We start from the raw sequence: 20,954 nt of genomic DNA, 5'->3' as shown, positions 1-20,954 counted from the left end.
AAAAAAAAAAATGGCGGAAGAAAAGCAGGTTTCTGTAAATATTTTTTATTATGAATATACTTAGATACACAAAACTTCAGGTGCAGCACAGGGAAACGAAATGCAGAAGAAACAAAACACTGACAAGTGACGCCACACAAGCTGGAAAACTCACCTACAAATGTCAAGCAAAAGGAAAACCTACAGTATGTACAATTGTATTAAAAATGGATCGTTGTGGACATGTTTTCGGCACAGCTATTAAGAAATAAAAGTGATGACAGCAGACGTGTCTGTGATGGTTTCAATACGAACCACAGATGTTGGAAAAACTAAATAGTATCTTAGAACCAGACTGAAACAGGCGCCATTTGAAATTCGCCACAGCACCTTAATGGTGCACGAACTCTTTAAAACACTTTTTCTCCTAGATGCACCTCATGGTTTTACTGCCGTCTGCAAGCAGATCTGAGAAAGTGATCCATTTTTAGCAAGCAGGTCAAAAGAAGCGCGGTCACAGCTGGACTCATGCCTGGACCTCTGAGTCTGCGGCGCCCTCTGGGTCCTCGTCGTTGTAGATGTTCTCAGCCTGTGCAAAACCACAATTTACGAAAGGTTTAGATTCACTGTGCTATAATAAATAGAATGAGAAACACTTCCCAATTGTAGTTTAGGTTTTATCATATTCCCCACATTAGTTTACAATCAGGATTCCTACTAGGGCTGATTATGCTAGGAAAACATGCAACAATGTTGGTGAATGTTGCGACAATATGACTTGGAATAAATAACCAAATTTAACAGCGTTAATGTGTTTCTGCTTTGGATTCAAAGCAGACCTCAAATAATGAGTAATCACTGTAGCTACTTGGGGGGGGGGGGGACTAAATGTACCACTTTCATGAAAACAAGGTTTTGTTAAAAGCTGCTTCAGCTTGATGTCAGCCATTTTGGCCTTTAGTCTCACCAAACCTTTTACAGACACTCAGTCGAAATACATGGTGCTTACATAAATAGTACAAACAATTCGTCAGGATATGCTTATTGCATACAGTGATATTGGAAATATTATACATTTGCAATATACTGTGCAGCATCAGTTTTTGAACATTTTCAGACTCAACTTTCCAGAGTTTAGAATCCCGTTTTAGGTAGTAATAATAATAATACAGTGGATGGAGAAACAGAGATATGGATACTTCATTGACCAAAAAAAAAAAAAAAGAGACAGATGGGGATAGATTTTCAAATGATGCAAAAATGGAAGGATTGGTGGAATAATTGAGAAAAGAATGAGACAGGCGATGGACAGAAGCAACATTTTGGATGTTATAGGGCTGAACAATAATTCAATTATATATATATATATATATATATATATATATATATATATATATATATATATATATATATATATATATATATATATATATATATTATTCAATAGACGTGCATCATCTATAGAAAAAAAGGTCAATAAAAAGTTCAACAGAACAGTTTTCCTTCCTTTTGCATTCTAGCCATTCATCGAGGTTAATACTACAGTCACTACATCCTCCCAACCAATCACAAACGCAGAGCCAGGAACGCTCCGCCCCCTTCAAAGAGTTCAGAGAACCCGCGTTTTTTTTTTTTTTTTAAACTTGCAGTTTTGATAAAAAGGTTTGAGTTTAAATTCGCCGTTTGTGTGTTCTGTATCTAAAAATAAGTTGCTAAGCAACAGCATAAAATGCCCAGGGCTGCACTTATGTGCATATGTTTTGAATTTATGGGTAATTATATCAATGTCGATCAGGATGATTTCAATTTTATGCCTTTCTCTATATTGTCCAGCCCTAGGATGCCATAAATTTATTATTTTATGATACTTTTCCAGAGCTGGAAAATAGAATAATCCGATTCCGCCCATTTCCAGGTTGTGCAGGAACCCCGTGTGACTCAGAATGCGACAGTGAGCTCTTACCATCTGCCACACTTGCATGATGTTGTCCTCCGACACCGAACAGATGACCCACGGCTCGTTGGGGTTCCAGGAAAAGTCTGAGATCTTAGCTGTGTGTCCACCGTGGATGAACTAAGGAACGGAGCAGGAAGGATTAGCACAGCACCGACTAAAATCTAAACAGCACTTGGGACGAGCGCTCACCAGCAGCTCCGGAGGACCGTCCTCGGCATCTTCTGGCGACTGCTCCTCTCCGATCTTGCTCAGGTCCCAGACGTTGAGCCGCCTGTCGGTGCCGCTGGAGGCGAGGATCGTCTCGTTATGAGGAGACCACTGAACCTGTGAGAAGACAGAAGAGGTGGAACAAAGGCCTCTTAAAAAGAAAACATTTGCATATGTGGAATCAGATATGCCTGCTTTAATTTATATCAATCGTTTGCCAAAATGACTCCCTCACTGTCATTAATGTGCATTTACTTAAAATACGTATTATGGTGTTTACTGACTTAAGCTTGGGTTAGATCAGTGGGCACATGAACCATTAAATGAGGTTTAGAGAGCGGGCACCAAGTTAAGTTTTAAGTTATGGGGCTAATTTTGTCCTGGTTTAAGTCTTACCTGGAAGATCTCGTCCTTGTGAGATTCAAATGAGTGGAGTTTCAGCTTCAGGTTCCTCAGGTCCCAAAGAGCCACGGTCTGCAGATGGAAAAAGAGCCGAAGCAAATTGATCCAACTGAACCAAACAGTGAGCGCAGGATGCCGTTTAGGAGTTCACCAGAACCGCGTCCCACCTTGTCAGCAGAGCCGGTGGCCAGAATGAACTCGCTGTAGGGATTGAAGGACAGGCAGTTGACTTCAGCGGTGTGGGCGTCCACTGCGTGGCTCGGTTTGGAGGTGTTGTTTGACCGCGTGTCCCAGCTGTTCCAAAAATAAAAAACTGTTTTAAGCAAACGCTCAGATTCACTGATTTTTTTTTTTGTCTAAAAGGTTACATACATCATGAGTTTTTGGTCATCTGCCACAGATCCAAACAGGGATTCATGGAGCAGGTGCCAGGAGACGTCCTCCACCACAGCAGTGTGGCCTGTGAAGATTGTTTTGGCATCTACAATCTTCCCCTCCTTTGGCACTGTGCTGATATCCCAGAGGCATATAGTCTGCAGACAAAAATATGAAACGTTTAACCACAGAGAAAGTTGCACTGAGGATAAAATAAACTGATTATGCAACAGAAGTAAAACATTTTATTTAAGTTGCAAAAGATTTAGACAGGTCGCTCACGTGGTCATCAGAAGCACTAAGGAGGCATCCGCTGAGGTTTGGGTTCCAGGAGAGGCCGTAGCCCTCCTTCTGGTGGCCCCTGAGACGCAGATCTGGGGTGCATTCTCCAGAAGGATCTTATAGAGAAAATATAACCAATGTTAAAAAGAATCAGCAAAATTTCAGAGGAAAATTGTGGCATACACTTTTGTAAAAGGTGTTAGAATTGCCCTTACCAGGCTTGGATGGGTGTTTTGTGTAATCGAAGACCAGGACGTCACTGGTGGGGGTTTTGGTGGCAATAATGCAGGGATTCTGGGGCATGTAACGAGCTCTGTTCACCTCGCCTTCATGATTGATCTTGATCTCAATCTCTATTTTCCCACTTACAGAGCCAAAGCCTCCAAACTCTGAAAAAACAAACATATTAAAACTACCTTAACTTGGTGCAATAATAACGCAAAATTTTGATATACATCAACAGAACATCCCTCACCTCCTTTCTCGCTGTCATAGTGCGAGGCATCAAACTGGGCGTCGTCATTCGGAAGCTGGACACTGGCGATAACAAGATGGTTCTGCTCATCAGACGTATGCGTCCCCAGCACCAGTCTGTGCACGCTGTAGTCCTTCCCCTCGGGTCTGTGAAGAACCACAAGACTTCAACACCAACATTCCTACATAGAGTCAGCTTAAGACATAAGCTAATTAGGCAGCTGCCACCTAAGGAAGGGGGGGGGGGGACCCTCAAGAATGACAGATTTGTCCCCACAGGTGAATCTGGAAATTTAACAGTAGCACATCAGAGTCCCTCATAAGACAGCAGCGATTTTGACGTAAATGAACCAGCCAGAGGCGCAAATCTGCAAATTGTCCCTTAAACTATGACCAGCCGCTCTATAGCTAAAGAACCTATAGTGTTTTACACTATGAATTTTTTTGTTTAATATAAATCAGATAAAGGGTTGGGGAAGTATACTTTAATGCATAAATAGTGAAAAGTGATGTCATTCCTTGTCAAAGCGACTAACGTTCCTAAAATATTTAGTATCTGAAAATTTGAGATCCACGTCCAAACCTGTTTTATCAATTGCTTGCAGGAGGAGCGTTTATTGATATTGATATTATAATTCGACTCTTAAATGTTAATCACCGACTTTTAATTACAATTCTGTAGTCACTTTAGTTTTAAATTAAAAGCAACAGAACTTAAAGAAAATTGTGCTAAATAAAATTTTAACTAAAAGAGCAACTTCTTGAATTATAATTATCATCAACTCTAGTTCTGCTGCATAACTTATGTCTTCATCTCGTTTCAGACTGGAAAAAGATAGGTGATAAAAACTGTAACAAAAAAAACTAATTCAGCTGCAAAATTGACACAAAACATGTGACTCCAGCTGACATTTAGCCGTCCCGGCAAACTTTATTGTTTGACTGTCTCAAATTGCAATCCATATTCACAATGTCAAGCCTAACACAGAATGCTAGAAAGGAGTTGAGCCGTGCGGAGGTCCCTTAATCAAATTCTGCTTCAGGCCCCACAAAACTTTGGATCCGCTGTTTCTATAAGGGTATCTGTGAAGGTGTAGCGCAGTGGGGCTCAAAGTCACTCCTCAGCTTGTGTGCTTTAGAAGTTGTCCAGGTTCACCACAGCTGAACCTAATGAGTGCTTAATAATTAGTAGGCCTCTTTAGACCTTGATGACAGACTGAAAGGCAAATCATTCGCTTGAATCAAATGTGTTGGAGCAGAGTCAGACCTAAAACATGCAGGAGATGTTTGGTGTAGCACGTCCCTTACTCACCTGGTGACATCTGGCAGCCACTGGGCGGTCAGGCTGGGCCACTCCAGGGCGTGGGTCATGACCAGATCATAGAGGAAGGGGGTGTTCTTCTTCCAGATCTTGTACTCCTCGTTGATCACCCTTTCCTCCACGGCATCGTCAAATGCGGCTGCAAAAATATTGAAACTCCATTGTAAAAAATAAAATAGCCACAAGCTTCACGGTAGCCCCGCACACTGGAAGAAAGCTAATTACAACCATGTGGCGCTTAGACGTCAACTACCTACTTGTCATACATGTACCAACACTATGGCAATCGTTTCAGGTTATTTCCTGGTGTGAAAACGGGTATAACACGGTAATTTCTGGCAAGATACACAAAGAAACGCGTGAACGTAAAACGTAGGTCCACATTCGGCACTATTCGATATATATTATTGCAGTGGACGTCCCCTTGCCACCAGCGAGTTAGCAGCTAACAGCTAGCATGCTGCTCTGTAACAATGAAAGGAGATGCTGGCTGACGCGCCAACAGCCACCGGTCCGACTGCTCTCGAGCTGTGTACCGTCATGAACTGCGAACATAGAAAAATAAACTTGTAGTCCTAAACGAACGGCACTCTTACCGTCTTTATCGGCCATTTTGTCGGAACTGCGCTGATAATTCGGGCAAAAAGAAGTGTTTGTCGGGAGAGCGCCCACAAGACAGCACGGAGCTCCGCAATGGCGCCAACTCCACAGAACACCAGCGACCAATCAGCGTAAAGCAGAGCCGACAGGAAGTCCTCATGACATTAGATCCGGAAACTCCGAAAACGCAACACGAAACGTCGGAAATGACACGATCGTGCTTTGAAATGTCAGCACGTTGTCGTGTTTTTTAAATTGGTGCCTCGAGTAAGTCGTCCAAGCTTCATCATAACGGGTTTTGTGACAACATTCGGAACTAACGATGCACAATAAACAAAATCTTCCAGCCGCTTTCTCGGCAAAACGCGATAAAATGCTGCTTTGCATAATTCAGATAATATGTTTATTTGTTTTACTGAAACGCTACATTGAATGTGAGCTTTGGGTTAACCGTAATACAAAATATTTAATGACTGCTGTTTGTTTTCTTCCTTTTATTTTCTATAGTTTGTGCGCTTGATATAGTGATAACATTTGGAGCTTAGCCTGAACGCATCGTTGAAGCTCAGCGTCATGGTGTTCACCGAGATCAATCATAATTTTTAGGTTTGAATCAACTTCCAGCTTCAATGGACGACCGTGAGTTAGGCCTGACAGAGACACAGAAAGCCACTAAATCTAAATATCCTCCCATCAACAAGAAATATGAATGTAAGTCTGACAATTGTGGAAAACAAAACTTCGGTAGCTTAGCTTGTAGCACGGAGTAATAAATCAAGAGGTAGAGCCTCTTTAACTTTTGCTTGTCGTAATTACATGCAAAGGTTGTGTCGTTGAATCAGTTATTGTGGTGCTGGTTACGTAAACACATCAAACATACATCCTCATTAAAATGGCTGCCATTACATTTGTTTACCTGGTCACCAATCGTTAATTTAACTCATATTTACTGCTTTATTTCAGACCTGGATCATACAGCAGACGTGCAGTGAGTGATTCGTCTCCTGCTTTAATAAATTAATGCCTGCCTCGTGTTCAGTGATCACATTGATTGGTTCACGTATTTCTTTTTTCTTTTTTTTCTTTCCAGAATTCACTCCTGGGGAGATTCATTGGAGGAAGCTTTTGAGCAGTGTGCCATGGGAATGTTTGGCTACATGACTGACACAGAGACTGTGGAGCCCATTGATACTGTTGATGTGGAATCAGAGGGTGAGAAATGAGCAGAAAGCATCCTGCGCCTTGGGTTTCATGTGATAACCCAGCACATGGTAGTGAAAAGCTGTAGTGAAATGATAAAGGATACATATTTTACAAGAGTGAAAAAAAAGAAGCATCTCCAGGGGATGCTTTTTCATTACTTTTGTTACTATTTAAAATCTTAAGAGTGCCACATTTACTCCAGTGCTTCTAAGTAAAACTGGTTGCCTATAGAACTTACCAAAATCATCACCGGTATTGCTATTATTAAGAATATGAAAAATCACAATGATGAAACACACCAAGCAGCATTGGCCAATGGCCACCAAGATACACCTGCGGCTCCCGAAAACAAAAAATCTGGAAATGTAGGTATCTTGGGATTCTGTGCCCTTTAACCATGATACCCCTGAACAAAATCCAAGGCAAACAACTGATTTTGAAAGTCATCTAATTTTGTACCTGTATATAATTTATTTTAATTTTTAGTATAGTATTTGTGTGAATGTTTCAGAGATTTAATAGAGAACATTAGTTAACAAACAGCGTCATGTAGACCAAGGAACACACCAGACAGATCAGGGATACAGTTACAGTGAAGTTTGAAGTAGAGTTGGGCAATATATCAATTTCCCAACATCTCATACAGCACTTTTTATTGAGTAATTGAAAAAAATATGGCAGAATTGCAAACCTACCAAGATATGGTAATCCACCGAATCTGACTCGCCGGGCAAGGAGGAAATCGATCACAGAACCACTTAAGAGATCTGCGGTAAAGCTGGAAGAGTGACGAGATCCAAGCTGACAGGACAACTACTAATCATGCATTCCTCAAATCTGGCAGTTAAGTAAGGGTGCAAAAAGAAGGCCCTCACTGAAAAAAAGCCAAGACTGCCATTTAGAGTTTTCCCTAGGTGTGTAGGAAACAAAGGAAACATGTGGAAAACAGGCAGCAGTGAGAACTTTTTGGCCAAGATGAAAAACACTTTCTGTGGTGGAAAAATAATACTTTACATCATCCTGAACTCACCTTCTGAATTGTAAACATGGTAGTGGCAGCATCATGCTGTGGAGATACTTATTTTCAGGGGGGACAAGTAAATAAGTCAGCGCTGATGGGAAGATGGATGGAGCCAATTAAAGGACAGTTCTGAAAGAAAACATGTTATTGGGTGGGAAAGTCTTGAGGCTGGGAGAGAAGTTTTCCTGAAGTAGATTATATGTTTGAGATGGCCCAACCGGAGCCAAGAGCCATATCCTATTTAAAATATTTGATCAGCTGTGGGCTGTGCACATTAGATGCTAACTGCTAACTAACGGCTGTGGCCAAATCTCGCTAAGTCAAGATTGGTCACCCTGACTGACTTCCCTCCATTATGTTTGTTTTTCAGTTGAATTTTCAAAGGTTAATTGTCATGTCAATGGTGGAAAAAGTTCAGAAATGATTTATTCTGGTATGTTTGTTTACATTACAACAAAAAGCTGGTATTTAGACAAAGATGTATGGACTTTCGATGCCCGCTGTAGTTCAGTTGAGGAAATTAATCTGAGGCTTTACAGAAATGCCTGCAGACTTGTTGATGTCCTGTTTACATTGCTCAGCTGACAGTCCACTCCATGACAGTGTTTTGAGTTTGTTTGTATGTAAAGTGGGTGATCTGATCACTGGATTTTGTGTGAATGGTCACTGTTGGACTTGTCCACTTACATCTGAATGAGCCATCTGCAGTAATACTGGGTCTTAAAAGTGGCAGCTTTTCACACTTGGATAAACAAAAGAAGAAGCCAAAACCTTTCTTTCACTGTCATGGCTGGTGGCTGGGTGGAATCATTTACAAGAGAAGTGTGTTTGCTCATTTTAAAACATAATGGTAACAGAAACCACCCATTAGGTACCCAGTACTTAATACCTTGTATCTTAAGTGCTTTTCTAGTTATGGATGAGGCATTTTAGTTTCTCCGATAGTAAAGTTTCCAATTCCTTTTGACAAAATACCTTCGGTTACGGTTAGTTTTTGGGCTGTCTTGTGTGAACTGCTCTCCAGAACCTTTACTTGTTACTGCTGTAGTGTTATATTATGGATCATTGTCATGTTGAAATGTTTTACTGACTGTCCTCTAGTTTATTTTTGATTAGATTTCTCATTCATCTCTCTAAGTTTTGCCAAGTTCCCTGTCCCTTTGTAGTCCACACGTCCCCAAAAGCACCTGGGTAAGGTTTCTGAGGCTTTTGTCTGTGCTCCATTGTTGTGGTAATTGTTTGCATTTAGTGAGTGACTCACAGCCATTTTCATTTAGGTACCTCCTCATTTTACATTTTCAGACAGCACGGGTCGCTTTTTGTTCATAGGGTCCTACATGTCAGGGGAAGCTAATCCTGGGGTTATCTTTGAATTTTTCTCAAAGTTATGGCTGGAAATTGGTGCTGGTCTTAGGTTTAGGAAAGTTCCTATTCCCCCCCCCCCCCTTTTTTAAAGTTTGAACACTGCTGATTGGCATTCTCAATTAATTTTTAATATCATTGACCTGCTTCTTAATTTCAACTACCTTCTCCTCCTGATTCTTTGGTTATTCTTTAGTTTCTCTGCTCCTAAACCAGCAGCAGCTCTACAAAGGAAAAAAATACAAGCAAAAGCCCAGAAACTCTCTGACTTTTTATACATACACATTAATTCCACTCAAACAGATCACAGGTTGAGGATTGTTTACCTTTAGGAAGGATTAAAATCCATAAGCATCAAGTTATGTGGGTAGTTCCTGCCCCAAAACCTCCAGGTTATCTAAACTTTTAAACCAAAAAATTATTTGGATAGTATTTGTTGTCATTGTACTTTAGAAAAATTTAACACTTAATAATAGGTGGTTTCAGCCAATCAGTAAACATGATCTCTGCATAAAGTATGTTTTGAGGTATGATATGAAAGATCCAACAAAAACATTAGCCATAACCTGATTTTAAAAAGCAAAAAAAGACTTGTTTTAACACTATAGCATCCAGCCATTGACCCACTTTCGCCATTATGACCTACATAGTCAGATCCTTACTGAGCTTGATTGTATTTTATTTTCATTATGTTGAACATCTTGACAGCTATTATAGTTTATGGAGCTTGCGGGTTATCACATCACCTGGCTGAATATTTTATTGTTTCTTCTGATAAGCTTACATTGTGTTGTTCTGAGATCAGTAAAAAAAAAAATAAGACTGCTTGTTCTTTTTCAAAAGGTGACGACATGGAGTCTCTTCTCTTCCACTTCTTAGATGACTGGTTGTACAAGTTTTCCGCAGATCTCTTCTTTATCCCCAGGGTGAGTAAGATGGTCAACTTGTTGCTTTTGATCACTCATTGAAAACTTTAGTTTGTATTCTATTTATTTCAGCACTTTTCTTCCCTTCAGATCACTCTTGGTTTTTATCAGAGCACTTGTTAGATTATCTGATCCCAAGAATTAGAATATTTCAATTGGTATTGACAGTATTCAAGTTTTTTTGGGTGTATTATTTTGTGCTTAAATCTGTTATGTCTGTTCATCAGGAGATCAAAGTCGTGTCCATTGACAGAATGCATTTTAAGATTCGCTCCATTGGGTAAGTTTACACAAGATTTGATGACATGTCTTTGTTTCTCTTTGTTATTCTAATTCTATCTATCTACTCTCTAACTAAACAACTTAAAGATGTCTTAAGTGCAATAATTTCCAACAGGTTAAGTCTCAATAGGTGTAGTTTTGGATGAAGTCCACTGGATAATGTGTTTTGACTCCAATTTTATCCATCACTAATTAAAGGTGGGGTGAAGAATTTTCTCTGGAAAAGCATCCACAGGTAGGACAAAAACGAGATTAGATTTCTATGTACAAACAGTAAAACTAAGAATAAAACTGACTCATCCTGTTATCCTCTGTATTTGTTTTTTATTTCAGGGAACCGAAGTGAAAGCTATCACGTACTCTGCAATGCAGATCCACGATAAAGAAAAACCAGAAATATTTGCCATCATTGATATCTGAGGATACCTCTGAGGGCAGATCACGCTCCTGGTTCATTGGAACTGCTCGTTTTACACGGCCAATTTAACTGGTCTTCCTATTTTATTTTACGCACTGATCATTAAATAGCAAAATCAGGTGTTCTGCTTTTGGTGAATTGTCTACTGTTGAAACGCTTAAGGGTTAATTTAATGAAAGCCTGTCTCATGAAATGCAATGTAGAACTAGAAAAGAATAACTTTAGATAAACAAACTGCAGTGATATAAAGGGTGCAAATGACATTAAAGTAATTATGTTTATTTGAAGTCTTTCTTAATAAAAAATATTAAAAAACTGATCTCATGGTACTTTGATACATCTGTAAGACAGTTTGCCTATTTTTTATTCTTATTTATGACACATTTGAAACCACGATACTTCTAACTCGTCTAGGTATAAATGCATGTTTTGTGGATTTGATTTAATGGTTATTGCTGCCTTAAAATAAAGAATTTTTATATTTGATCACAGTGTGGAAATTCCTATGCCTGAGAATATTGTGTACATTTGCTTAATATTTTCCACAAGTTTAATAAAGCTCTGAAAAGGTTGTTTTATAATTGTTATTTTCATAGTCTGTCCAAATTGATTAAAACTATTTATTAAATATGAATAGATGAATTTCCCTCCTACATAGAACATTTTCAACAAATGAAATGGCAAATAAGGAAATGACAGTAAGATGTAGCAGGTTTAAACTAAATCATCACAGAAATTCAAGTTAAAGATAGAAATACATTGAAAAACTCAAATCCAACAATAAAAGACAAATATGTTACAAGAAATCAGAATAATTCAAGGATGCCATCAGGGAAATATTACACTTTGTCTTCTTTCTAAGCCAATAAAATAGAAAACATATTTGCAGTTCTTGGGCATTTTTTTGTCTTTTGTTGCATTTCAAACATGTTCAAATATAAATCTGACAAGATCGGTCACTTCTCCGAATAATGCTTTCCTTGGCTAGTCTTTTTTAGGAGGATGTATTTGCTTTGGTAGGTTTTCAGTTGGAGCATAGTCTTTCTATTTTTGGATGATATATTGAACAGAGTTCAGAGCATGAGATAATGCTTCTATAATCTAACTAGATGTCACCACACCTTTATTTCAGGTGTGCTCCTCCGTGATGCTGTTTGCTCACTAATGTTCTCTAACATAACTTTGAAGCTTGGAACAGCTGGATTTGCATTGAGATTTTGAGTTTCTAATAGATAACTTTATTTACAATTTAGTTGCTGGTGTCTATAGGCAAGTGGCATTACTGGATGCACATTTTCACACACTGTTCATATTTTCATCAGTGAAAACATTTGAAAAGCATAAATCTTTTCCCCTTCTATTTCACAATTATGCAGTACTTTGTGTTGGTCTGCCACGTGAAATTCCCCAAAAATACATTGAAGTTTGTGTTTGTAACTTTTTGAAATTGTCACACATTCCTAGGTTTTGTTCGGTTCTTGAACTTTTTTTCCCCTTTTTACCAGGGACCATCCATCATGTTTGGAGGGTTAAGTAAGTAAATCAGGAGCCATAATAATACAAAAGTCCTCTTTGCAATGCCCAAACTGCATAAAAACAAACCATGAAGGGCCTTGACGACAATGGGAGAGTAGAGCTACATATTAATTTGCAGCCATCACAGTATAAATGAATACTGTATCACAATCCCAAAATAAGTGCTTGGCAGATGGTACCATGCCTAAAAACTAGCCATAGCAGCAATGAATTTAGATATTTGGAAGGAATTGCCCCGTATGTCCCCAACTGACAAATATCCTAGTGACCAAGATCCCAAAGCTCAGGGAGAGCTGTGATTAAAATTCTAATTACATATACCCATATTGTGTTTTGCATTGTTAAAAACATGAACATATGATTCGATGCTGCTTTGGGAAACAAATGTAAAATTTCTGAAATAACAAAAATAAATTCAGGAAAAGGGCCAAACTTCTTTATGTGAAAGGCAGCCATGTTGGATTATATATATATATATATATATATATATATATATATATATATATATATATATATATATATATATATATATATATATATATCTCCTAACCATGAAGGAAAATACCCTGCCTGGTATATGGAGAAAATAAACTTCCACTGAATCGTTATATTTTCAATATGAAAATACAAAGACACACTCACTAACTCAAAAGTTTATTGGTGTTGAAATAATTAAGCTTCGGATAGAACAAAGCACGTAAAAAGCGGGAACCAAGCGGATGTCTCCGGTCCACAGTGACGTCACTTCCGCCCTCTCCTCTCAAATGCTGCTGCGCCATCCCTCCTTTGTCTGCTGACGAGAGGCACCGGCCGGGATCACCGCTCCGCTGGCTGTTCATATTTTCCTTGCCTAAATTACCTTTAAGCAAAGAAATAAGCTAGATCCACAGAGTTTGATTCGACAAACCAGTTGCGAGGGAGGTTTGAGTCAAGCGACTGCAGGAAAAAAAACAACAAAAAAAAACAAGCAACCGTGAGTCCGCCATAGTCGAGCCTTGGCAAAGAAAGAAAATCAAAATGGAAGACACTAAGTATCTCCCGGAGCTGCTGGCTGAGAAGGACAGCCTGGATTCATCGTTCACACACGCCATGAAACTCATCACCGCAGGTAATGTGGATATTTTCTGCACAATTACGATGAGAAAGTCGAATAATTAGTGTTTTCATGTTTTTTTCACGGCGCCAACTCGGGTTTTTTTCCCCCCACGACAAGGCCCTGAACAATGGCGCACTAACACACGTGCTTAGCGCATATGTGGGTCAGATCCCTCCTCCCAGTTAAACACCTTTTAGTAGTTTATGCTAGCCATGTGGTATCAGATATAAACCGACTACATTATTTACACCGGTGTGACTTTTTTAACAGAACCGATGAGCTGTTTTGGTCCCATTATGTCAGCTCACACACCGGAGCGCCTAGATTCAAGGCAAACACGTTGGCTCTGGTTAATTTGCGTTTAAAACTCATGTGCATTTTACTTTATGCTATAATTTGCAGAGATCGAGAGGATCCAGAAAGGTGAGCCCAAGAAAGGAGTGGATAAGGAGACTTACCTGGACCTGTTTGCCACCAAAAGTATGAAATTGAAGGAGCGGGTTCTCATTCCAACCAAGCAGTACCCGAGGGTATGTGTTTTATTTAGATTTTTTTTTTTTTTTGTTAGTCACAATATCAACACGCTTAATTTTAGCCACTTTGAAAGCCTCCATGATCACACATTATACATTGATTCATTCCTTTTTCCATCTTGTGGTTTCTGCTGATACTCTTAGGGTCTTAAGCCTTGATCTTGCAAACCAGAATCAGAAAACATCACCTTTTTTAGAATTTTATTTTATTTTTTTAAATATAAAGGCATTATTTTAGTTTAACACTTTATTTTACTCAAACATGTGGAAACCATGTATTGCAGCCCCGTAGCTGTCCCAGCTTCAGTTTCCCTGCATTATTGACGGTGTGCATTTAGTGTTCTTATCCTGTGGTTATTAAACTTTAATAAAGGAGAGAGAAAAAAGGAAGGGTGGGTGCATGGATGTGTTGCTGAGCTACGTCTCTATTCTTCAGGTGAACTTTGTCGGAAAGCTTCTGGGGCCCCAGGGGAGCACGATCAAGAGGCTCCAGGAGGAAACGGGGGCAAAGATCTCGGTTTTGGGAAAAGGCTCCATGAGAGACAAGAACAAGGTTTGTGTAGAGACGTTTGTCTGCAGGACAGTTGGGAGGATTTCAGGAATAACTGTGATCATTAAAAACTCGTGTGCATTATTCTCCTAGGAGGAAGAACTGAGGAAGGGTGGCGAGTCAAAATACGCTCACCTGGCCATGGAGCTGCACGTGTTCATCGAGGTTACGGCGCCCATTCCAGAGGCTTATCTGCGTATGGCTCATGCCATGGATGAAGTCAAGAAGTTCCTGATCCCGGTCAGTGACGTCTTTCGCCTCATTACCTTAAGCTGCTCTTTGTGCAACAAGCGTCGTAACCTCTGAATCTTTTCTGACTTGATTACAGGAGCCCGGCGAGCACGACCCCTACATGGACCCTCAGTTCCTGAACGGGTCCCAGGACGGTTCCGGAAGAGGCCGGGGTGGTCTTGGAAGGGGCCGAGGTGGACCCCCTGGTGCAGGAGGACCAAGGTGGGTGCATATATATTTTTAAGTGTGTATTGGTCCTGTTTGTTTTATGAAGAAGGTATAATAATTTATTTTTTCTGTTCAGGGGGCGAGGGATGCCACGGGGAACACTAAGGGGAGCTATGCGTGGAGGAGCACCTCGTGGGGGACCAACACGCGGCAGCGCACCCAGAGGGGCCCCGACTGGTAGAGGAGGTCTAGCCTCTGCTCCTTCCAGGGGGGGAGCCTCTACTCGCTCCAGGCCACCTTCCTCTGGTGCTCCGAGGATGCTCCCCTCCTCAGCCATGTCCCACCAAGGGGGTCCTTCAGGCTCCCAGCCCAAACCTGATGCTTATGATGAATATGTAAGTGTCTAAGTGATTATCGGCATGCTGTCGTGGCGATTTTGGTAGATTAAATGATTTTTATTATTATTTATGTTTAGGGTTCATATGAGGAGCCTTATGCAGAATCTGCCTATGAGGGATATGATAGCTATTACAGTCAGCAGCCTGCTCCAGCGTAAGTCAAATTTTTAGATTATTTAAAAAAATATTATTTGTGATGTTGGTTCTGTTTTCTCATTTTGTTGTTTTTTTGCTTTTTTGTTTCAGGGATACTGAGTACTATGATTACGGCCACGGTGAAGCCCAGGAGCCATCATACGAGGGTTACGGTATGTTTCGCTTCACTAAACGGCACATCTCATGTCCTCCTGTGAGCGTCTGTGGAGGCTAACCGTGTTCTGTCGTGTCTTCCTGTAGGTCAGGGCGACTGGGACAACTCGTGGTCCAGCTCCGGGGCTGGAGGCAAAGCTCCCCCCACGCGGCAGACGAAGGGCTCATACAGGGAGCATCCATACGGCAGATACTGATCAACTACCGGTAGAGAGTTGCCGCGGCAACTGTCTCCGATTTGTAACAGGCTTAACTTTTCAAAAAGTAATTTCCCCTCTCGTTTGTTCCCCCCCCCTTTTTTACGGTTTGTTTTAGTTCTATTTTTTTTTAAAACTTTAAAGACATTTGGTTGGATGTATTAGTGCCAGACGAAACACAAGAGCAGAGGGGTTATTTTTTTTCATTGTTTTATCTGTTTCCATTTAATGTTTCAGTTGCGTTGTAAAGAATAGGTCACTTAAACTTAACAGATGGGTAAAAAGGTGACACTTTAGTGTATTTGATGGCTATTTCAATTACTGGTTAACTGTGATTGTGGCGATTCAACTCTACCGTATAGGCTGCATTCTCAAAAGTCCTTCATGACTGGACAATAATTGCTCTTAATGCTTCAGTATAAGTTTATACGTATGCCTAAAACAAATTTAAACACAGCCGTAAGATATTCTGATCAACATCAAACACCTCATATTTGTATTCACCGTTGCAAATCGAATTTTCACCTAAAATATTGTAGAAATCCATATTTCTGCCACCTTTACAATTGGTATGTTAAGCCGTTCTGTAACGGGCAAAACTTAATCCTGATCTAATTTTATTTTTTTGTTAAGTTTGAAGGATCTAAGAAAGGCTGCAGCCACATCAATATTTTGTACATAACCTTAGGATAACTGTGTATGCTTTAAGTCGTGCCGTCTCCAAAATGCTTAATGCTTGTGTACCTTTTTGACTAAATAGTTATACTAAACATATCCCAAAATGTTTTTCTGCAGTTCGTGTTTCAATAAAGTTTCTAGTTTCATTTTAATCAATCTAAACTTGGTATTTTTGCCTTTATTGTACCAACGGGTTGCCTTCACTTTGTGAAACTGGTCCTCGATGGCTCCCCAATGCTGATTTAAGCTTGTATGTATACACGCCAGCCTGACGTGAATTTGATAATTACATATATTAAAAAAAAGACAAGCAGTGTTATTTTTTATTTTATTTTTTTGCCGGATGAGCTCACCCTTTTCGTCTTGTTTCTCCCAAACTAGATGACACTTGTAATGCCACCTTCAAAAGAAAAAAAAAACGCAAAATAAAGCTCATTCCTGAGATTATCTGCTGCCAAATTCATGTTTTACTTGACAATGATGCAGTGCTTTAACATGTATTGTCATTAATCTTTAGTTAGTGTATCTCTCAGAGCTCTCAAGAGCGCAATGTATCTTCAGCCACTTGAAAATGACTGAATTTCAACAGTATCCCCCAAATCAAGCTTGCAGGGATCTTACTTGACTTTGATGCAAAGTCATGCTGGCTGCTTTTTATAAAAGAAAAATATCGCAGAGGAGAGGATTCTAAAAGCCTAAAGGTCGCCACAAGAAGGTAAAACTAACCCCAACACTCATTTATTAGATTTATTTGTTCTGTTTTTTTATTTTTATATATATATTTATATTTTATCTTCTGTGCAAAACATGTTTAAGTAATGCAAGTCATCCAAAACATCAAAACCATTAAAGTACAAAATTATGCTGTGATATTCAGTAGTTTATTCCGAGCAAAATTAAGACGTACAAAACAATCATGTGGTTGTGATGCAACTCTTGCTCAAATAAAACCAATAATTGTTTCATTTCACTCAATACTTCTATCCATCTTGGTTATTTCTTGTAGAATGTAGTTTTTAATGGAAAATCAGTAGCTGCACTCGAAGCCTTAAAACATCACATTAATGGGCCAAAACTTTCAGCTCGAGTTGCATGATACTTTTTTTTTTTTTTTTTTTTTTTTTTTTTAATGTAGTACAATATTGTGCATGTTCTGTTGCTCGCCTATTGTTTTGAATTTGGACATTTGTGTGTTCTGGATCTCATTTCTTTTTTTCTCCTCTCAGGTTGTCAGAACTGTGTTGGTGCAGTTGTTAAATTCAACTCCAGCAGCTCAGGCCTGTAAGGTCAGTTGCAAACGAGCGGCTTCAGGTTTTGACGTCGTTTCTTCTGTCTTCATGATGGGTGTTTACATTGTTTTTTGTTTTTTATCTCTACAACAGGTCCGTTTTGAAATTCTCTGGAAATCTGAGACCCTGCAGGGTTTCCATGACGGGCTATTTGGACCAAATGGTGTTCTTGTGTATTCGTCTGGTTTGCTGGTGCCTGTATTTTTTTTACCTCCTTCTACATTTTGGGTGTAACAGTTTTTAGCTTTTTTACAAATGTCAAGTTTTTAATTGTTTTTTTTACAATGCTTTTAACCTCATTTTGTATGGTTTAAAAAAAAAATCAACTTGGAAAATAAAAAAAGTATATTTCTCATCTGTTGTTTTTATTTACAATCTATATTTGCTTTTGTCACTTAAATGTCAAAGACATCCTAATGTCATACATTCCTCCCTCCCCCCTCCCCTGGAGAGTTTAAAAAAAAAAAAAAGACATGGAGCCTTGCAAAAATTCATCCAGGACATTGCAGGCCTCACTTGCCTTGCAGGTCAGCTTTGACGATCCAGCAGCAGACTGGGTGAAGGTGGCGCCCTTGACTTTTCAGGGAACGAACTGCTGCTGACCTGTAAGAATGCCCATCTTAGATTTAAAAGAACATGGTTTCCAAGATCTTTGGGAAAGTACAGTGAAATGACGTGTGTCTGGTATAAAAGGGAAAGGGGAAAAACATCTTGTGATGGTGAGGGGTGATATTGCTGCTTCTGGACCTGGATGACATCAAGTTTGGTGGGGCCCATGGATTCAGTTGACCAGCTACATAAACATTCTGGTCTACTGAAGCCTTGTGAAAGTATTCAGGCATCTTGGCATTTTGTTGCCTCACAACCAGGAATTAAGGTTGAGTTGGCACCATTTTACCTACTGAACATGTCTACAACGTGCTAAGGACAAATTTCACCATGCAACCCTGACCTGACTTGTTTGGAGCTGATTGGTCTTTGTGCTGTGATGATGCCTCTTGATCAGAGGTGTTGCAGCATTTCAGAAGAAGTGTGTTTGAACTGATATGTACACAGGTGGACTTAATATCACAAATGTTTTACTGTTTTGATAATTGGTTGTGCCATCAGACATTTTTAAGGGCTTCATAGCACAAAGACACCTGTAATTTTATGTTTGGACAATGATCCATGCACTAGCAGGCTAACTTCTGAATGACTAGAAAAGGGGAAGTTTTTAGAGTGGTATAGTCAAAGTCCAAACTTTATATATTTGGATACTGGCATTTTCATGCCTAGTGTTGCTGTAATGAGTCCACAGGAGTGCACACACACACACACATCCAGGGTCGGTTTGGATAGCTTTCCCTCAACACATGTATTAAGCATTTGGAAATTCTTGCTGGTATTTACTTGGGTTATCTTCAGTATGTCACACAAAAAGAAAAGATGTGTAAGTTGATCAATACTTTTTCTTAGAATTTTATTTGTTTTGACCAAGGCAGCCTTTATACCAAAGGCTTCATAGGAAGATGGTCCTGATGATCGTGGATAAGAAGTATGAAAGTGTGGAAATATATATATGAATTTCCAAACTAAATCCCATGTCTGGTTTTATTCCTGATGAACATTTCAGTTTCTTAAAGCAACCAAACCAGTGTGGTTGCTTTTATGAGAGCTGCAGATGATTGCCTCCGGTTTTAGCCCAAACGAAACACAGCAAGATCGTGCTCTGTGGGCAGTTTCCCAGTTCAACACATCTTAAACAACAATACGCACACATTAGCCTTTCTTTTCAAGATGCCTCGCCTCTTAATCAAGCATCTGACCATGTTCATCTCAAAAAATGTAAACACTATTACAACATTCAGTTATTTCGGTCAGTCAAACTGATATACTCATATCACACAGTGACATATTCCAAAGGTCTGTTTCTGCTCATTTACATTGTTCTTCCTTACAGGTAATAAAACCTCCAAAATTCTCCATTCATTCATCAGGGTTCCCACGGGTCCTTGAAATCCTTGAAAGTTTGTGAATCTGAAAAAATAAATTCAAGGCCCTTGAAAGTTCTTGAAAACAGCCAAAAAAACACCTTGTCCTTGAAAGTCCTTGAATTTTTTTGTGGGGTTGAAAGTTCACACGGATGACGACTCGTGTCATTATTTTACTACCACACGATCTTTTAACATTATGTTGATTCCGCAGACCTTTAATTTGCAAAAGTACTTCTTCGTTAGTTGGTAGGCTACGGTTTAGGCCTACGTGCGTCCAATATGTTACATTCACGCAGTGTTGCCAACTCAGCGACTTTGTCGCTATATTTAGCGACTTTTCAGAGTCAAAGTCAAAAACTAGCTTAATCAAAGATGAAAGTAAGTAAAACAAATTGATATAATTCAGAATATCTCAATGCTGCACTTTTTTCCATAAAATTCCATGAAATGGTAGGCTAATGTACATCTTATATGTAATGTAGTATGGCATGGCCATGTACTGTGGATATAAATGTAGGCTATGAATATGATCAATATCAATGTAGGCTATAAATGAAGTCCACTTTCTTGCATTGCTTCTGACCCAACAACTTCTATGCCGTTTAGTCTTTTATTGAATTTGCATTGTATTAAAATATGATAACCTATTCAGCGGTCACAGTAGGTAAATGCCGTCACGTGTGGTCCTTGAATTTGAGGAAATTGGTCCTGGAAAGTCCTTGAAAGGTCCTTGAATTTGATGTTCACCAAGGTGTGGGAACCCTGATTCATTGTCTTCCACTTATCTGAGATTGGGTTAAGGGGGGACAACAGGTCCAGGAGAGAAACTCAAGACATCTCTCTCCACTGCAACATCCTCCAGCTCAGTCTGGGGGATCCCAGTACAGACGGGATATGATGGTATATAAAACCTCTCTAGCAAGTTCTGTCTTCTCCAGGGGTTTCCTTCCAGTGAGACATGCCCGGAAAACCCCCAAGGGGAGGTGGCCAGGGGGCATCGAATCCACTCCTTTCGACTGGAGAAACGACGGCTTTAGCTCCCCCCAGATAGCAGAGCTCTTCACCCTATCCTTACCTAGCTACAGTAAACAGTAGATAGAGCTTTTACTTGAGTAAATTTTGTGGCTACTCTACCCATCTCTGGCTGTTATCCAAAGTCATCTTTTAAGACAGGTCCCAGAGTC

At 39.6% G+C, this 20,954-nt stretch overlaps 3 protein-coding genes across 4 annotated transcripts; 2 read left to right on the top strand and 1 right to left on the bottom strand.

Moving 5' to 3' along the window:
* Window positions 1–25: 25 nt before the first annotated feature.
* LOC105917477 (histone-binding protein RBBP4) lies at window positions 26–5,727 on the bottom strand. The gene is made up of 11 exons (XM_012852286.3): window positions 5,594–5,727; window positions 4,989–5,136; window positions 3,678–3,823; window positions 3,418–3,591; window positions 3,203–3,318; window positions 2,918–3,078; window positions 2,713–2,839; window positions 2,540–2,617; window positions 2,126–2,260; window positions 1,943–2,053; window positions 26–568 (listed from the first exon to the last, which is right to left on the bottom strand). Exons 1-11 carry the CDS (start codon window positions 5,607–5,609, stop codon window positions 506–508), a joined length of 1,275 nt encoding a protein of 424 aa, XP_012707740.1. The 5' UTR covers window positions 5,610–5,727; the 3' UTR covers window positions 26–505.
* A 35-nt stretch (window positions 5,728–5,762) lies between these two features.
* zbtb8os (zinc finger and BTB domain containing 8 opposite strand) lies at window positions 5,763–11,295 on the top strand. The gene is made up of 8 exons (XM_012852287.3): window positions 5,763–5,864; window positions 6,105–6,308; window positions 6,561–6,585; window positions 6,688–6,809; window positions 10,027–10,109; window positions 10,337–10,389; window positions 10,590–10,626; window positions 10,725–11,295. Exons 2-8 carry the CDS (start codon window positions 6,227–6,229, stop codon window positions 10,809–10,811), a joined length of 489 nt encoding a protein of 162 aa, XP_012707741.2. The 5' UTR covers window positions 5,763–5,864; window positions 6,105–6,226; the 3' UTR covers window positions 10,812–11,295.
* Window positions 11,296–13,116: 1,821 nt separating this feature from the next.
* khdrbs1a (KH domain containing, RNA binding, signal transduction associated 1a) lies at window positions 13,117–18,136 on the top strand. Of its 2 annotated transcripts, XR_001165147.3 has the most exons (11): window positions 13,117–13,453; window positions 13,844–13,971; window positions 14,411–14,527; window positions 14,618–14,764; window positions 14,853–14,977; window positions 15,060–15,318; window positions 15,399–15,475; window positions 15,568–15,629; window positions 15,718–15,894; window positions 17,732–17,791; window positions 17,888–18,136. XR_001165147.3 is itself a non-coding variant. In XM_012852288.3 (9 exons), the coding sequence occupies exons 1-9, from the start codon at window positions 13,363–13,365 to the stop codon at window positions 15,825–15,827; spliced, it is 1,116 nt and encodes a 371-aa protein (XP_012707742.2). In that variant the 5' UTR covers window positions 13,117–13,362; the 3' UTR covers window positions 15,828–16,952. The 2 variants fall into 2 exon arrangements, 1 of the variants encoding a protein (XP_012707742.2); XM_012852288.3 differs by lacking the exons at window positions 17,732–17,791; window positions 17,888–18,136 and having other exon boundaries at window positions 15,718–16,952.
* The last annotated feature ends 2,818 nt before the right edge of the window (window positions 18,137–20,954 follow it).

This window comes from Fundulus heteroclitus, chromosome 19 (genome assembly GCF_011125445.2).
Source record: "Fundulus heteroclitus isolate FHET01 chromosome 19, MU-UCD_Fhet_4.1, whole genome shotgun sequence".
In the NCBI taxonomy this organism is placed as follows: domain Eukaryota; kingdom Metazoa; phylum Chordata; class Actinopteri; order Cyprinodontiformes; family Fundulidae; genus Fundulus; species Fundulus heteroclitus.
This window is presented reverse-complemented; position numbering and strand designations above follow the sequence as displayed.

What these genes read in the sequence shown, in the direction of transcription:
- LOC105917477 (XM_012852286.3), bottom strand. An exon ending in CCACCGGCTCTGCTGACAAG is followed by an intron (nt 2,618 to 2,712) that starts GTGGGACGCGGT and finishes TTCCATCTGCAG; the next exon opens with ACCGTGGCTCTTTGGGACCT. An exon ending in ACGGTCCTCCGGAGCTGCTG is followed by an intron (nt 2,054 to 2,125) that starts GTGAGCGCTCGT and finishes TCCGTTCCTTAG; the next exon opens with TTCATCCACGGTGGACACAC.
- zbtb8os (XM_012852287.3), top strand. Translation starts at nt 6,227, where the DNA reads ATGGACGACCGTGAGTTAGGCCTGACAGAGACACAGAAAGCCACTAAA. An exon ending in TTTAAGATTCGCTCCATTGG is followed by an intron (nt 10,390 to 10,589) that starts GTAAGTTTACAC and finishes CACTAATTAAAG; the next exon opens with GTGGGGTGAAGAATTTTCTC. An exon ending in CTCTGGAAAAGCATCCACAG is followed by an intron (nt 10,627 to 10,724) that starts GTAGGACAAAAA and finishes TTTTTATTTCAG; the next exon opens with GGAACCGAAGTGAAAGCTAT.
- khdrbs1a (XM_012852288.3), top strand. Translation starts at nt 13,363, where the DNA reads ATGGAAGACACTAAGTATCTCCCGGAGCTGCTGGCTGAGAAGGACAGC. An exon ending in CCATGAGAGACAAGAACAAG is followed by an intron (nt 14,528 to 14,617) that starts GTTTGTGTAGAG and finishes TTATTCTCCTAG; the next exon opens with GAGGAAGAACTGAGGAAGGG. An exon ending in AGTCAGCAGCCTGCTCCAGC is followed by an intron (nt 15,476 to 15,567) that starts GTAAGTCAAATT and finishes TTTTTGTTTCAG; the next exon opens with GGATACTGAGTACTATGATT.